Below are 17,081 nucleotides of genomic sequence, written 5' to 3'. Positions count from 1 at the left end.
TTTTAATTAACAAATGAATTAATTGTATCAAATTATCATAATTATAATTTATCAGATCAATTTGCTTTAATTCAGCTCCAAACTTATGCTTAAATATCTGAATTGTTTTTACCTAAATGAACATGATAGTTAATTTTTGCTTTGTTCTATCCTGGAAAATGTTGTTTTACTTTGCTGGAAATCACAGCACAAGAAAACCATATAAAAACTCAATAAATTCAAAGAAACAGATTTTACACAAGTTAAAATCTGAATAAACTAGACAAACAAACATACATAATTATTGTACTGGTTATAAAGTCCATACTTATATGCAAGGCTTTATAATTCCTGTCTCTGATATGCTCAAACATTGAGAGAAACTAGAAATGTGTCCATAGGACACGGATGCCCCCACACGCCACTGTTCTGTCAATCTTATGACTCTAGGTCAAATATTGTTTGGACTACATGTGCCACAAGTTGAAAACTAAAAATCAACAAAGGGCCATAATTCTGTTAAATTTGGTCGCAGCAAAAATTCCTTCCTTTACTGCCATCTACACATTAAGGTTGTTCATCCCTAGAAGTTTAAGCAAAATCTGCCATCTGGTTTAAGAGGAGTTGCGTTCACAAAATTTCTACATAGTATATAGTGAAAAAATCAACAAAGGATCATAATTCTGTTAAATTTGGTCGCAGCAAAAATTCCTTCCCTTACTGACATCTACACATTAAGGTTGTTCATCCCTGAAAGTTTAAGCAAAATCTGCCATCCAGTTTCAGAGGAGTTGCATTCACAAAATTTCTACATAGTAGTATATAGTGAAAAAAATCAACAAAGGGCCATAATTCTGTTAAATTTGGTCGTAGCAAAAATTCCTTTCTTTACTATCATCTACACCTTAAGGTTGTTCATCCCTGTAAGTTTAAGCAAAATCTACCATCCGGTTTAAGCGGAGTTGCGTTCACAAAATTTCTACATAGTATATAGTGAAAAAATCAACAAAGGGCCATAATTCTGTTAAATTTGGTCGCAGCAAAAATTCCTTCCTTTACTACCATCTACACATTAAGGTTGTTCATCCCTGTAAGTTTAAGCAAAATCTGCCATCCGGTTTAAGAGGAGTTGCGTTCACAAAATTTCTACATAGTATATAGTGAAAAAATCAACAAAGGGCCATAATTCTGTTAAATTTGGTCGCAGCGAAAATTCCTTCCTTTACTACCATCTACACATTAAGGTTGTTCATCCCTGTAAGTTTAAGCAAAATCTGCCATCCGGTTTAAGAGGAGTTGCGTTCACAAGATTTCGGGACGTACGGACGGACGGACGGACGGACTGACGGACGGACGGACAAGTGCAACGCTATATGCTCCCACATTGTGGGGGCATAAAAAATAAGTAACATAAATTTACAAATTTAAATTTACTTGGAAGCTTAGCTGCTATCCAAAAAGATACATGTCTAAAAAATTTAGTAACAAGTTGTGTTGTTTGCAGTAAAACAAAACAAACATTTCATTATTTAAAATGTGTTGTTTTTTATATATACATGTATGTGAAAAAAAATCTTTTTACAGTCAAGACTGTAATTATGCAACTTTCCATGGGACCTCAAGAAAAAGGTCATAATTATATGACAGGGAGTCTTTTAATACAATGAAAAATAGAAAAAATGTTAAAACTTTCAACCTTGCCTTGTTAATCTTTTCTCTCGTTTTTTATTTTAAATATATAACTGTATGAAGGAATAATATCAAATAAATTGCAATTAAACATATTTTCAGTATTTTAATATTTTACATTAACATGTATAAACAAAAACATGTCACATTATAAAGTATTATATCATAATTATCACATTTTTTTATCAAAAATATCTGTACAAACTATTTTTATAACTTTTACCAAAAAATGTTCTAAAATCTAGCATACTTGAATTTACTTCACATAGACAATATCCAAACTGCTATAGAGATTTTTCACTACATTTTGACAAAGTCCACCTCAAAAACAATATCATATGACTATATACCTATTTAAAAATGAAACATCTTTTAAATATTTGATCCTCACTATAAATCACTTCTCACAATACTGGATTATTCATTAAAGTCTATTCCAATTTTCAATATTTCTCAAAATCACAAGAATCAAGTTGGATTGTCAATAAATTAATTATATAAATCTATCTATAATCTATCACTGAAATATTCAGGTCATGAAGGTTTTCTTTCATCATAATATCGTTTTTTCAATGTTCTATATTTTCGCAACATGTATAATGCCTCGAGTTCTTTCACTACGTAATTTCCTCTAGCTATCAGTGTCTCTATCTCCTTCGGATCACTGACATCTTTATTCTTCAAGAAGGCGGCTTTCAACTTGGTGCGGAAATAATCTTCACCTAGTGGATACTCTTTACCCAAGTACAATAACTGAAAGATTGAAGTAAAAAATCTTAAAATATTAAAGCATGATACAAACTACAAATGTGTCAGCAGGAAATTAACAAAACAGTTTCTGTATTATAAACAAAACAAATATACTTTTACTTTGATTAAGAAAGATATATAAATTAAAAGAAAAAATTCAAACATTTTTTTTTCAAATATTTATATTATTTAAATATGCCCATATTGAAATAAGTCACTTACAGTTTTGTATAGCTCTACGACTTTTGGTCTCAGTTGATTACTTGCCATGACTAGATTAACATCTCTGAAAAAAATAATGTCAACTAATAATAATTAATAAGTATTTCCGAAGGAGATTAGTTATTCAAAATATTTCAGTCTAAATGGATTTCAGCTGAATTTTTGACTCATCAATATACCACCAGAGCAACAGATAAGGTGCGTATTTGCGTATTTACGCAATTAATTTGATAAAATACGCAATAGATTTTTAAAGAATGCGTATCAAAACCCATCAAAAAAAATAAAATATGCAATTGTCTTAAAAACCTGTGCGTATTGTCATTTTCATCACCGCAAAATTAATCTGTCGTACACTCGTAGTTTTGGACAAATTATATCGATGTGTATGATATCCAAATCAATGCTAACTAATCAACGGTCTCCGGTCTTCGACGGTCCCCGGTCTCCAACGGCAGACTAAGCATGAGACCGTCGATTTGTCTACTCAAGTTGACGGTCTTTACAGACCGGCAGAGACCGTTGATTTTGCGGAGACCGTCAATAAGTAGGTGCCAGCTGTATCAATAGACGCTTTGAAAAGCAATATGGCGTCGTACAAAAGGGAAAATGATTTGAAACAAAACAGTTGCAAATAATCAAAAATCAGTCAGAAAACGAACTTGTTAAAAATATTATGAAATATAATATGAGCATTTTATATAAAAAATAAAACAATTGTGAAAAGTTCTAGTAAATTGTTAATCCTATTTTCTTTTTAAAACAGTTAAGATATGATCATATCTAAACTTAATTTTATTGATATTGAAACCATAAAATTCATATCTTCATAATTGAATACCCAATTGATCTTGAAATCATAGGGTATCGAGTTTTGGAATACCCAATTAAATGGAGCCAATACCCAATTCCAAAGGAAATGATGGAGTAATACCCAATTCACTTTTAAAGCTTATCTGTTGCTCTGTACCACTATAGTAACAAATATTTGTTTCATTATTTTCTAATGTCATCAGAATTTATTTAAGGAAATTTGTCTTTAATAGAACATCTGTAAATAACTGTGTGGGACTGCAAGTGCTCTAAAAAATCAATGAAAAAATATTTAGTCTAACAAGTTTTCAAGAGTCAAATAGATAGGAGCAGCCATTTTGCAAAATCTTGGACTGTTCTTAAAGTAGATCATAGGACATTAAACAAAAGCATCTATACATGTTCATAGGTCAGACTTTTATATTTAAATTTGTTAGAGTGCGAGAAAATGTGCAGCCTGACTTAAACTTGGGGATGCTAGTGTCACAGTGTGAGACTAGGATTTGACAAAAACTTTTCTGAGGCTGTACCAACTGAACTATCTAGCTGCTTACACACTTACTCCCCTTAATAGTGAACACTTCTAAACCGAAACATAGATACATTGTACACCCCCACTACACACAAATTTGTCTATGGAATTTCTCAGGGAATTGGGATACATAACAATGTGAATTAAACTCTAAGCTGTATGCAGTAAAGTCCCCACATTTGGTGGCACATGCGATAGAGAGAGAAATTATGCAGCCTGATTGGGAATTGAACCTGGGACCCTTGGAATACTGTTCTGCGGCTTTACTCAGACTGTGCTATCTGGCCACTTAAAAGCACATTCCCTCCCTTTATAAGTAAACATTTCTAAACATGTCGTATTCCAACAGTTGAATATTGTCATTAGTTTTCGCGATGTGCCAATTATTTTCATTTTACACATAAAAGAGTGTCTGTCAGCTGTTTCAAAAATATTCAATTATCATATTCTTATCATACTTACAATTTATATTGATATGATACACCGGGATTTCTTAAAACAATAAATATGCGGAGTTTTGTTTGACAAACATTTCCGCAGACGATACACGATTGACGTAAAATATGTCAACAAAATTATTTTGAATATTATATTTCAAATGTTATCAAATAATGAGTATACACCGACGGATGTATTGCATTTTATTTTGCAAAATAACATTTTTTATGAAAATCAAATGTCGTAAAACATAAACATAATTTACGGTAGTCGGCCATTTTGGTTGCTAATATACACAATCATTTGGGGACAATTTCAAGTCTATTTTTTATCTGTGAATAACTTAACAAGGCGGCAAAAATGGTATGGAAACTATTGGTTTATTCTTTGAAGTTTAGTTTTAATTGATCGAATTCACAAGTTGTGACATATTTGCCGTGCTCTACTTGTTTAAAAATTAATAGTAAAGTTGCAAAGCACCTGTCATACTGACATACATCATGTACATTATATCTGAGCTAAGCATTCTTTTTTCAGAGGACTCCGGTTCCTTGACCTGCTTTTTCTTTCAATAAATTTCACGGCTCTACTATATATAATTTACCTGTTTTCTGCTATGCAATGTCAGTGTCGTACGTCTGGCGTCACAGGTGCAGGAATATATGTTATTCTTGTCTACCATGAACTGTTAAAAAAAATTACATTTTAACAACACTTTTATGTTTAGGCAGTAAAGGATAGTTAAGGAGATCAATTGCGCTTATATCCTTTTTAATAGTGAGCTCAAAGAGCTGGCCCAGAGGCCCTGCTTGCAAAGCGAGCTTTACATATGGTAACACATGCACGTGCTAGATAGTGATCGATGGTTTTGAAAACTTTTGTCCGATTAGGACTGAATTGACACATGGCAACTTTTTGAATTACAAGAAAACAATAAAAGCTGAGAAATTCGGATTGAAAACTAATGGATTGACAGACCAAGACATTTATACATGTATGTATGATAATAATTTAAGTAGTTTTTGTCCATCAAAATCGTAAAGTGTAAAAATTATTTTCATTAATAGCCACCAAAGCAGGGATCGGCAGGTAAGAAGAAACTGTCAAAGGCAGAGAAAGAAAAGCTGAAAGCAGAAGAGGAGGAAAGGAAAGCTCAAGAAGAAGGTGGGCAGACTTTTTTATCCTGAATGTTCTTTGAGATAATATACACATATGTGTTTTTCACATATATCAAAGCAGAAGGGAAACATGGCTACATATTTTTGTTTATAATTCTACATTAAAAACGCAAAATTTCCCAAACAGGGCAGGGTACCTTTTCCCAAAATGGTGAGGAAAAGGCCTGAATATTTACAATTCTACTTTAAAGTAGTATTTAAGATGCTAAATTTTCCAAACTGTGCAAGGTACTTTTTCCCAGAATGATGTATCTGTAGTCAAATACTAAATCATAATGAATTTTTGTTATTTACAGAGGAGGCTCGTATAAAGGCAGAAGAAGAAGAAAAACTAAGGAAGGAAAGAGAAAAACTTGAAGGTTTAGAGAAGAGAAAACTAGAAAATGCTGTAAGATATAATTAATCGTAACATAATTATTAAGATTATAAAAGTTCTTTTTTGTATTCCTAAAGTACTGAATTAAGACTTTCTTGTTTTAATGTACAGTGTAGTTAATCAACAGGATTTGACATTTACCATGCTTTATATCTTAAATGGACTCTTTTTCTTTGGAAGAAATTCAAAGCTATTTTTACAGTCATGTTGTTTGCTGCCATTGCTGTTTGAACACTACATGTAGCCATTACTTTTTTATTTTCTAATGGATTGTCTTCATACTAATGGACACACTGTAACACCCTTTGGATAAGACCTTCATGTAGACCAGACTGAACTTGACCTTGACTCCTAAATGACTTTCACCTTCAAAATCAAATGTTTTAATTTTGCTTAATTTGAATTATAGCAAAAGCAACATGTTGAATGATTCTCGTATGACTTTGACCTTTAATTGACCTTTATTATGAAGATTAGATTATTCAAATTTGCTTATATTGTCATAATTTGTTATTTATTTATAATTTTGATACATTCGTATTTCCTGTAAAAATGAACATTTATTTATAATTTTGATACATTCGTATTTCCTGTAAAAATGAACACTTAAATGTCAATACTGACATGACAAGTAATTCATATTTAACCTTGACCTTTGGATGACCTTGACTGTCAAGGTCAAATGTGAAATTTGAGTTATATTTTGTACTAGAAAATAATGTTTTGCAGAAGTATTCATTACTACAATCTTCTATAATCACTGTTTGACTATAGAAGTAAGAAAAAGTTGTATGTGGTGCCCCCACTAGGCAGTGACTGTTGTTTTATCTGAAGGCAACAAAATGCAAAAATTTTGATGAATTATTCAAGCCTGATTATTTATGTGTATATACAGGAGAAAGAGAACCGTAGACAGGAGATGTTGGAGCTACAGGAGTTACAGGAGGCAAACAAAACAAAGCTGGAAAATCTTCATAGTGAGAGGAGGAAAAAAGCAAAGGTACAAATACTTTAATGCGACACTTCTGCATGATATTTATTATTCATAATAGTTTTATATCTTAGGGCACTTCTCACAGGTTACTAATATTAGGAAAAAATGTGTCAGGGTTTGAACCCACGAGGCCAGCAATACTTAGATTACTAAGTGTTAACCACTTGGCCACAGTATAGAGGGTTAATAAAGTCATAGAATATACAATATTCCCTTACTCATATCCTTGTAAATATATACAAATACAGATTGTTTAATTATGATATTATAACTTCAAACATTTCACATGTTCATGATTTTATTATATAACAGTGGGCACGATATATGAGATGTGATGGGTCACCGAATCCGATCATTCCAGGGGAGATAAATACATACATTAACCTACGTCTAGAGGATCAGTTACATGACGATATTGACTCAGTCCTTAAACAGGGAGACTTAGATCTAAGTGTGAGTACAACCATTATATATTTGTTATTACAACTAAATGATTTACACAATTTTGCTTGTTGGATTTTGTCTTGAGTACTAACATGTTTATTATTTGGTGATAAAGCTATATTTTATTTCTTGAAGCAGGAAATCATTTGATGAAAAGAAAAATTATTTTTCATGAATATTGAATAACGAATATATTTTACTTAAACAAGTCTGCCATTTAAATAAGCTTGTGGGTTTGAGTTTAATTGGGTTGTGTTAAGTCAACCAGTAAATGGACTTAAGTGTTGTTACAATTAAAGAACAATCTACAATAAATATATTTTAGCCAATCTAGATCATTAAAAAAATACAACACTATAACATCATATGAATTTAAGCATTGTTGTGACTAGTCCTAATACAAAACCTTTACAATACAACATAGAATTATTTTGGCATTAAAATTAAAAAGCTTGAAAACCAATGCGGCTAGAGTGTTTGTGTAAATAAATGTATTATAAGTATTATATTCAGCATTATTTGTAAAGCAAGAAAACAGTGACAGAAATCTGAAGGATTTTTAAAACATTGGCGTATTTGTGTTTAAACATTACCATACAAATTTTTGCTTCCTTTATTGCTTTTCATTCCATTTGATTTATAAAATAAATTTTTATTTACAGTTAATCAATGAGCTAGACTTTATACTCGAAGACACGCCAGAAGCTGAGATGACTGGAGAAGAAATCAGCAGATATAGAATTGTAAGCCTGTATTTTAAATTTTAGAGAAATATTCATAAAAGTGTTTATTGTTCCCCTTCTTTTATTAAATTGAATTTCTTAATGCCATCCTTTAATAATTGTTTATTCGCAATTGTGCAATTAAGACTTACTCTGATATACTATAGGCTAGGTGGGTAGACACATTTTTTTTCATATCTATATAAATTGTACTGAATAAGATATTGTCAAAATTGTGTAAAATGATTTGGGTTAGAGGATTTTCTGAATGAGTAAATAATTTTTTGCCAAAGACTGCAAACAAAGGATTCATTGAGGATGGCTGGACATGCTTGATATATTTTATTTTTCATTTTTGAGATGAGTGATATACCTCATATAAAGAACAGTAATTGAAAAGGTTTTATAGTGTATAAAGCTATATATTTACCTTCTGTAACATTATTATTCATATTGTGATTACCAGGAATGAAAGAAATTTGTCAGTATATGAGCCGTGCCATGACAAAACCAACGTAATGGGTTTGCATCTGTGCAGTCTGATCAGGATCCATGCTGTTTGCTTACAAACCCTATAACAAGTAGATAAACTGATAGTGAACAGCATGGATCCTGTTCAGACTGCGCTGATGTGCTGGCTGGTCCGAATCCATTCTGGTCGCAAACCCATTATGTTGGTTTTATCGTGACGCGGCTCATTTGTTACTGAAAATGAGTGAGACATGTATGGAATCTCAGCCAAATCTGTTACAGTTAGCAAAAGACAATTTTGGTTTGGAATATTTTTTTCTGTAAATGTACATTTGTATTCTTGCAGAGTTGCCTCCCTTCCATTAGATTAAAAATTTTATAGTCTCTTGTAATTCTGATAAGAATGGCCGTACATAAATAACTTTTACTTTGTAAAATTATGTCATTGAATTGTTTTATATTATGTATGGATGAGACTCAAATAAAGAATATATATATATATATATATATATATATATATATATATACATGTATTCAGGTATATTTAATAATGCAGGCAATTTGTGTTACAAATCTTTCAAGAATCAATCATAATGTTATGAAAATAATTTTACTGTTTTTAAATTTTTATAAAAATTTTCATCAGATATTTACTTTTATACACTTTAATGCTTCATGAAATTCTTTCTTAATGGCACATTATGCCTCAGAAATTAATAAACTTTTACTTCTTAAGAAAGTGAAAAAATGAATTTAATAATGTTTAAATAATGGCTTTAAAGAATGTTAGATGCTTGTTACCTGAAGAAAGATGATAACAATAAATGTGAAATAATTTGTTATAAAAGTAGCAAAATGTAAACAAAAAAGTAGTATTTTGACTCCCATACACAAAACTTATTCACTATAACTGTACTTATTGCCAAAAACAAACATTTTAAAAAGATTGTTCAGGTAATTGGTAAATAAAAAACTTTTTGGATACAATAAAAGTACACCTAAAATTAAAGATCTTTTGAGAAATAAAAATGATTGCATTTCTGAGGCATAATGGGCCTTTAATGATCAGCTGTATTCTATTATTTTTGTTTATTATTATCAAATATTTTATACTAATTTTGAATAGTCAGGATTGTAGCCTTAAAAACCTTCTTTGTACATAATGTGATATCATATACCGGTAATAGTTTTGAATTTAATGTGATACTGTATAATACAGAAAGGGAAAGCAAAAAAGAAATTGATGCAGGAAGCAAAGAATGTAAGATTTTGGTTTGGAGTTTGTTTTCAGCTTTTTTTGTAACTCAGCTGTTGAAAGTATTTTTTATAATAATGGACCATTAGGCTATTTTATGTCAAAAATTTCATCAATTGATAAATGAAAATTAAATTAATTAAACAGATTAACTGCTTTAGGTTTTAAGAAAATTCAAGTTATATTTGGATTATAGACTAAAGTTTATATTTTATTTGATGATTTAGAATATGTTTTACTTAGAAATAAATAAGTCAATAAGACCAAATTTATAACCCTCTCTTATGTAAGATGGCATTTAAAAAATAATTAAGTAATTTTTTGCCAGTAATTATTTTATTGTATATCAAGATTTCATCACAACTTTGAAATTGTGTGATTACATTTTTAAATTCATTGAGTTAGAGCAGTGGTTGCATTGAAAACGTTGTTAATGTGATTTTAACATTTTTATCGTAAACTAGAGAGAAAGAAGGAAAAAGATGCAACATGCAAAGAGTGTAAGAAGAATGAAGAATGAATTGAAAGCTTATATTATAATATGATGTGATGCTGATTAAGGCTTTTAAAATGTGTATGGTTTGCTCTTGGATAATAATTTAGTGGGGGCAGAAGGGGGAGGGGGGAGATTTTGACATGGGCGGAAATGATTGTCTTGCTTAAAATAGGATAAATAAATGTGTTCTCTGATTTTATGGTACTCGTCGTGTAATTTCCACACATTTCCAGAATTTCTTTTTTTATCTTTTTTTTTTTTCATAAATCTCATGTGACATGCCATCAGAAAATAAATATTTTTATTTATTTGTAATAAGTTTTTCGTTTGAAACAGAATGTCATGTTTATGGGGGTGGGGGTGTCAGTAAAGAAAGTAAAAATGTCATTTCTTTGTTGTTTTTTTTTTTTGCCTTTTTTTAATCAAAACTGTAATTTCCTGCATATTGGAAAAAAATCTTGGTCAGATATGCAAGTTAGCGTGTAGGAATTTCAGTTGAAGTTGAGAGCAAATCATTACACACATGTTTTTAGCATATAGTAGATGTTTTATGTGTGCTCTGTTGATAAAATGTACTAAAATTTGTAGATGTTCTATCTGATATTTAAGAAACTTTGGTACAATTTAATTTCTTTGTCAACATTAACCTGCGGGCGGTGACTGATTCTTCCCATGTAGCCATTGGCAACCAGTGCAGGAAATCAGTAAAGTCTGATTATGGGACTTTAACAAGTATAGGGAGGGCATTGTCAGTTATACAGCATTGAGGATTTATGCACCAGTCTCTTCTATTAAGGATGATTTGACCTTGACCCTCCATGTACCTTTTCCACAGAAGATCTTAAAAATCTTTTTTTTTATAGACATGAATAATTGTCAGCATTATATATAGAAGCTATTGATACAGATAGAATGTCTTATACATGTAGTGATCAGTTTTTATTTCAGGTGTTAAAATACAATTACACTATCAGAATAATTTGAAATTCATTCACATATGATATATTAGGCATCTTTATTTACATCTGTGTAAAAGTTTATTTTACTACTTTTTTTCTAATTTAAATCAGTACTTAATGTATACTTTGCTTTAATTTCACTTTTCTATAATTTATTTGTGTCTAATTAAAAAGGGAAGAAAATTAGTAATTAAGAAAGTTCCGGCTAATGGCACATTCCTTTTTGTCTTGTAACATGAAAGGAAAATGAATTGTCCAACATCTTCTTATTTAATTCCATATCTAAAAAGGGAGTAAGTTATTTATTGTGTTATTAGTTATATTTTCTATTTTTGTGCATACATAGACACGTGAGGATCTACAGGTACTTGTGCAAACCAAGCTGGATGCAGCGACGGTCAAGCTGTTACAACAGGCCACGGACCTCTGTGATACAGAAACATTCAATCTGCATTATACAAAAAGGAATCAAGCCATATGTCTCTGCATATGGGGAAATCTTAGTAAAAATCCTAGGTACATTTTTTTTTTGTTTATATTATTATAATGCAAATTTTTAGTTCTTCAACTTTATTCATTTTAGTTTTAAACATTTTGTCCTTTCTAAGAGTTCATATTTCACGTTAACTTGACTAAGGTGAAAGATAAATATGAGTTATTGCCCTTTAAAAAATTTTTTGTAAAAATTTGCTATCTTGCTAATGAAAGTTACAGCACAAACTTATAGCTCTTACAAGTGCCCCCTTTTGAAAAATTGCATGCCTGTCATCATGGACATTAATTTGAAACAGTACAGTAGTAAATTTTGTTTTTTATATTTCAGAATAAAGTCGTTTGAGTTTACGGAGGATGGATTCCAGTTTGATATCCCTCGTATTTTAACACTGTCTGACTGTGGAATCAGAATCCTCTTCACAAAATATGATCATTACTCAAGTACTTGCAAGTCCTACTACCCACGTAGGAAAAAGAAGGAAGGTATGTTGGGGTGTTTTATATGTGAGCGGCGCCATGACAAAACCAACGTAATGTGTTTGCGACCAGCATGGATCCAGACCAGCCTGTGCATCTGCGCAGTCTGATCAGGATCCCTGCTGTTCGCTTACAGACACTATAACAAGTAGAGAAATTGATAGCGAAAAGCATGGATCCTGATCAGACTGTGCAGACGCGCAGGCTGGTGTGGATCCACGCTGGTCTCAAACACATTATGTTGGATTTGTCGTGACACGGCTCATGTTTACTTTTTTTTTATTACCAAATTACTACCAAAAATAGCTGGAAAATGACCTGCTTTTACTGTTACTTTTAAAATTTCTTAAATGCAAGCAGTTTCTCAAGGTAGGGATTTCTGTCTCTAAAACAGAGGTAATTAGTTTTGATCATATTATTGAATTGACTCAAAACATATTAGTTCATTTGAAAATGTTTGATATAAGCTATTAAATTTGAAAAGTAACAGTTTCACTAAAAAAGAATTTTGCTGAAATGTCTAAAAATAGATTTACTATTTGTTAACTGGTACCCTGTTTTTTCAGAGCCAGTTGTAGTTGAGGAGGCACCAAAAGAGGAAGAAGAAAAGAAAGATGAGGAGGCAGAGAAAGAGAAGGAAGGAGAGGAAGGGGAAGAGGGGGATAACAAGGAAGATACTGAGGTAAAACAATGTGTACATAAATGACTTATTGAATCCTGTACAATGCAATAACAAGCAATATTGCACAGTTTGTGTCATATTTCTTGAAGATGGGGCTGTAAAAAAAACTTGTAGATAAATGGCTTATTGCATACTCTACCATGCAATAACAAGCAATATTGCACAGTTTGTGTCATATTTCTTGAAGATGGGGCTGTAAAAAACCTTGTAGATAAATGACTAATTGCATTCTCTACCATGCAATAACAAGCAATATTGCACAGTTTGTGTCATATTTCTTGATTATGGGCTGTAAAAAAAACTTGTAGATAAATGACTTAATGCATCCTCTTCTATGCAATAACAAGCAATATCTCACAGTTTGTGTTACTATTGCAGTTAAACAATTTGTAGGTAACTGTCTACTGATAGGGCTGAAAGGGCAGTAAAAATACTTGTAGATATGACTTATTGCATTCTCTACCATGCAGTGACTTGCAATAATGCACAGTTTGCAGATAACTGTCTAATTGAATCTTCTATAATGCAATAACAAGCAATATTGCACTGTTTGTGTCTTCTTTCTTGAAAGGAGGTAAAAACAACTTATAGAGAAATGACTAATTTAATCCTCTACTGTGCAATAATTTTTTTCTACTGGCCAATTTAAAATTGTCTCCTACTAGTTTATCAATATTAAAAGCATGCTAGCTCAGTTTTCCTTTTCTTTCCCCTACCATTAATATTGTAGGAACAACAACAATAGGTTTGATCCCTTACAAAGCTTGAAATATAGATTTTATAGGTTTATTTGTAGATAGTTTCCCATATTTAATCTTCCTTCAGAGTGCAATAAATCTAAATATTATGTTGAAATGTACAACAAAAGATACAAACTTTGATATTAATCTGTACAGCAGGATTTATAGGTGTTCAAGAAACCCCTGTTGTTAAAAATTTTAAAAAATGGTCAAACTATTGAAAAATCTCATTAAAATCAGATCATCGTTTACGCTCCTTCAATCTTCGCTACCTAGCGAAGGGTAGTGGAGCAACTGTTAGGATATGATTTCAATGAGATTGACAATTGAATGTGTTATTTCAGTAATTCTGTAAATATATTGTTTTTAATGTCTGCATGTATTTTTTTATTTTTCAAAAAAATCAGGAAGAGGTATTGTTGAAACATTTGAGAGTTATATAGGAGTGAGAAATTTCTATGAAAGTACTATAGGTGTAAAAATTCTCTTCTCACAATTTAGATATATGAGCCACGTCATGACAAAACCAACATAATGGGTTTGCGACCAGCATGGATCCAGACCAGCCTGCGCATCCCCGCAGTCTGATCAGGATCCATGCTGTTCGCTTACAAACCCTATTACAAGTAGAGAAACTGATAGCGAACAGCTTAGATCCTGATCAGACTGGGTGGATGTGCTGGCAGGTCTGGATCCATGCTTGTCGCAAACCCACTATGTTGGTTTTGTCATGACGTGGCTCAAATATTCTGTATGAACTTCACAAGTGATATTTTCCTGCTTGTCTTTCTCCTGGCTGGTCTGTGTGTACGCGCTTGTCAAATGTAACTATGCCCGCCGAACCTTACCCCATGTCTATCTGGGGAATAATAGGGACTTTTACTTTTGTATATTAAAATTCTCTTGGTAATGGTCTGTTAAGAGCCATTTTGACACTAAAGCAAAAACCACTGCTTAAACCTGGTAGTGTATGGACAGTATAAATTCATAAAAGCAGTTGGTCCCAACCACCCCCAAGGTGGGGAGTTGTGGGGGGGGCATGGTTACTATTGACTTGTACATTATTGTGTTACTTCTCTTGTATGGCTTTAGCCAAATAAAATAACTGGTATCAGAAGACTGGGAATGTTATCAACCCTTCTTACTTATATATATATAGATAATTCATTATAAAGTTTCTCAGATGCATATGACATTTAAGATGAAAATTGCTTGCAATAAAGCCATTTGTAATTAAAGATATAAGTAAAAATAAAAAAATTTAAGCATAAGACTATTTCTGATAATTTTCTTCTCCTGTTAAAAATTATTTTCAACTTATTCAACTGCAAAAACTAAATCAGTGTGTCTTGTATATTTGTGATAAGAAATGAAGTTGTTCATATATATACATATAAAATATTGTCTTAATGTGGCAATTTGTTTACAGTGCCAGATGTCACGGGGTCAGAATTTAGAATTTTCCATTTATGTATGTTACTTTAAAGTTCACACTCTGTCACCTGTTGTTATTCACTTGAAAAAATCGGTAGACAAGTTAAAATTTACTTATTCAAGGACATTCTTATTTCATCTTACCTAAATATAGGTCTAATAAGATAAAATGGCAGATATTTCATATTTTGTACAAATCTGAAGCGATAATGTGAAAGTTTTTTAATTTTATCATACGGTTACTATATTGTTGATTTTATATCATTTGCTTAATTCACCACTATAAGTTTGAGACCTTTAAATGAACCCTAAGCCTGCTGGTAGCAACTTTTCTACCCATGTTACCAGTGCAGACCACATGATTGTTCTATCTGATCATGGTCTGCACTGTTTGCTATTCAAGCAGAGCATATTTTTAAAATTAATCCTAAAATGATTAATGTTTTCATCCCGGTTACATATGACTGACCTTGACAGTGTTTGAATAACTTGCTTAGTCCTTAAATTACTGGACAATTGTAATATTATAGTTATAAATAGTTTGGGGGAAAAAAGACCCCCCCCCCCCCACCAAAATAGAACAACAACAAAAACAACAACAAATTACAGATTATGAGATAGACACATTATTTATCTGGAAAAAAATAAAGCTTCCTAACTATTTATTCTAATAGTTATACTATTATTTTAGTAATGGTAAATATAGAATCATGTTTTTCTTTTTCACCGGGCTTTTGAAAGGTAAAAGGTTATGATCAATAATAAATTTTTGGTGCACTTTGTCTCTAGATTTGAGTTATATTCTTTCATGTAGATATTGTTATACTGTGTGATAGGTTTTGATGTTTCTTCATGTATTTTATTGCAGGAAGACAAAGGGGTACGGTATTTGAAATGCTAGTTTTAGTTTGAATATTTTTGTTCCATGTTATAATTCTACATATTGCATTGTTTGGTATGCTATAACTTGCCATATTACACTGTATGTATGAATGATACACACTTTACCTATCCAGATATTTGTTTAACCTCTTCATGTTTTGTGTAAATGGACTTGTCAAGCTATAAATTTTGGAAAAGTCCATTGTAAATTATAGGGATTTCATGGCTAAACCTGGTCATAAAAATCAGCCAGCATATATCATGGTGCCTATCATACCATGTGACTTTTTATGATCTGCGTAGGTCAGAAAACCAATACAAAAGGTGGTTCTTTCATAACTTTTTAAATATTTCAATGTTTTTCATGTGAGAAAGTGGAGAGGCTCATTCAGCTCTTTATACTGATTAATAAATACATTCAAATATCTCTATGAAACAATAAGTAATTTTGTATTTGTAAAGTGAAGCAGCATGTTAGAACAACCAGAAATCAGCGCAGTTTTACTTTAAACAGATACTTATGAAACAAATACTGTTTTTGTTTTTTTTTAAACAAGAAACAGTCTATGTATGGGCTACTTAGCAAAATGAGCAGTCTTTACTTTTTATTCAATGTTAAATAAATTAATATTATAAATTTTAGTTACAGAAATATAATCTACTTGGACCATTACAACTTGCCCCTCACCGCTTTCCAGCTAGCTTATGGAACATCGGTGGTTCTACTCAGGTGCCCGTTCATGCCTGAAATAATGCACAGAAGGGCACCTGAGGTCTTCCTCCACCAGTAAAGCTGGAACATCACCATATGACCTAGATTGTGTCGGAGTGATGTAAAACCCAATCAATCAAACAAACAAATTTGGACCAGATTAATATTGGTTTTCTGCCCCATGCAGATCACAAAATGTCCCAGGATATTCTCAACTGAGTATAATGTTCTGGCTGTTTTAGGGGTACAATACTTGTGGTGTGAACCTGTAATCACAACCTGAAAATTGTGTAATTTGTGTTATAACAGTGTGTTTGATGAAGTTCATTTAATATTTGTTG

General features: G+C 31.5%; 2 protein-coding genes across 2 annotated transcripts in view; one reads left to right on the top strand and one right to left on the bottom strand.

Annotated features, from left to right (window-relative positions):
* Positions 1 to 1,759: 1,759 nt before the first annotated feature.
* LOC132724152 (electron transfer flavoprotein regulatory factor 1-like) lies at positions 1,760 to 4,237 on the bottom strand. The gene is made up of 3 exons (XM_060708974.1): positions 4,219 to 4,237; positions 2,641 to 2,704; positions 1,760 to 2,421 (listed from the first exon to the last, which is right to left on the bottom strand). Exons 2-3 carry the CDS (start codon positions 2,686 to 2,688, stop codon positions 2,203 to 2,205), a joined length of 267 nt encoding a protein of 88 aa, XP_060564957.1. The 5' UTR covers positions 2,689 to 2,704; positions 4,219 to 4,237; the 3' UTR covers positions 1,760 to 2,202.
* Positions 4,238 to 4,632: 395 nt separating this feature from the next.
* The window catches only part of LOC132724146 (dynein axonemal intermediate chain 7-like), a 34,228-nt gene continuing 21,779 nt past the window's right edge, over positions 4,633 to 17,081 (top strand). Inside the window, exons 1-12 of the mRNA XM_060708968.1 lie at positions 4,633 to 4,786; positions 5,491 to 5,587; positions 5,898 to 5,989; positions 6,873 to 6,977; positions 7,284 to 7,424; positions 8,078 to 8,158; positions 9,828 to 9,869; positions 10,328 to 10,363; positions 11,665 to 11,834; positions 12,142 to 12,296; positions 12,857 to 12,972; positions 16,015 to 16,026. Coding sequence (XP_060564951.1) covers positions 4,784 to 4,786; positions 5,491 to 5,587; positions 5,898 to 5,989; positions 6,873 to 6,977; positions 7,284 to 7,424; positions 8,078 to 8,158; positions 9,828 to 9,869; positions 10,328 to 10,363; positions 11,665 to 11,834; positions 12,142 to 12,296; positions 12,857 to 12,972; positions 16,015 to 16,026 — 1,050 coding nt within the window. The 5' untranslated portion in view covers positions 4,633 to 4,783. The remainder of the gene's footprint in view (positions 4,787 to 5,490; positions 5,588 to 5,897; positions 5,990 to 6,872; positions 6,978 to 7,283; positions 7,425 to 8,077; positions 8,159 to 9,827; positions 9,870 to 10,327; positions 10,364 to 11,664; positions 11,835 to 12,141; positions 12,297 to 12,856; positions 12,973 to 16,014; positions 16,027 to 17,081) is intronic.

This window comes from Ruditapes philippinarum, unplaced genomic scaffold (genome assembly GCF_026571515.1).
Source record: "Ruditapes philippinarum isolate M1 unplaced genomic scaffold, ASM2657151v2 ctg90_1_1_1_1, whole genome shotgun sequence".
NCBI classification, from domain to species: domain Eukaryota; kingdom Metazoa; phylum Mollusca; class Bivalvia; order Venerida; family Veneridae; genus Ruditapes; species Ruditapes philippinarum.
The sequence above is the reverse complement of the archived record's forward strand: the minus strand, read 5'-3'. Positions and strand labels throughout refer to the sequence as shown.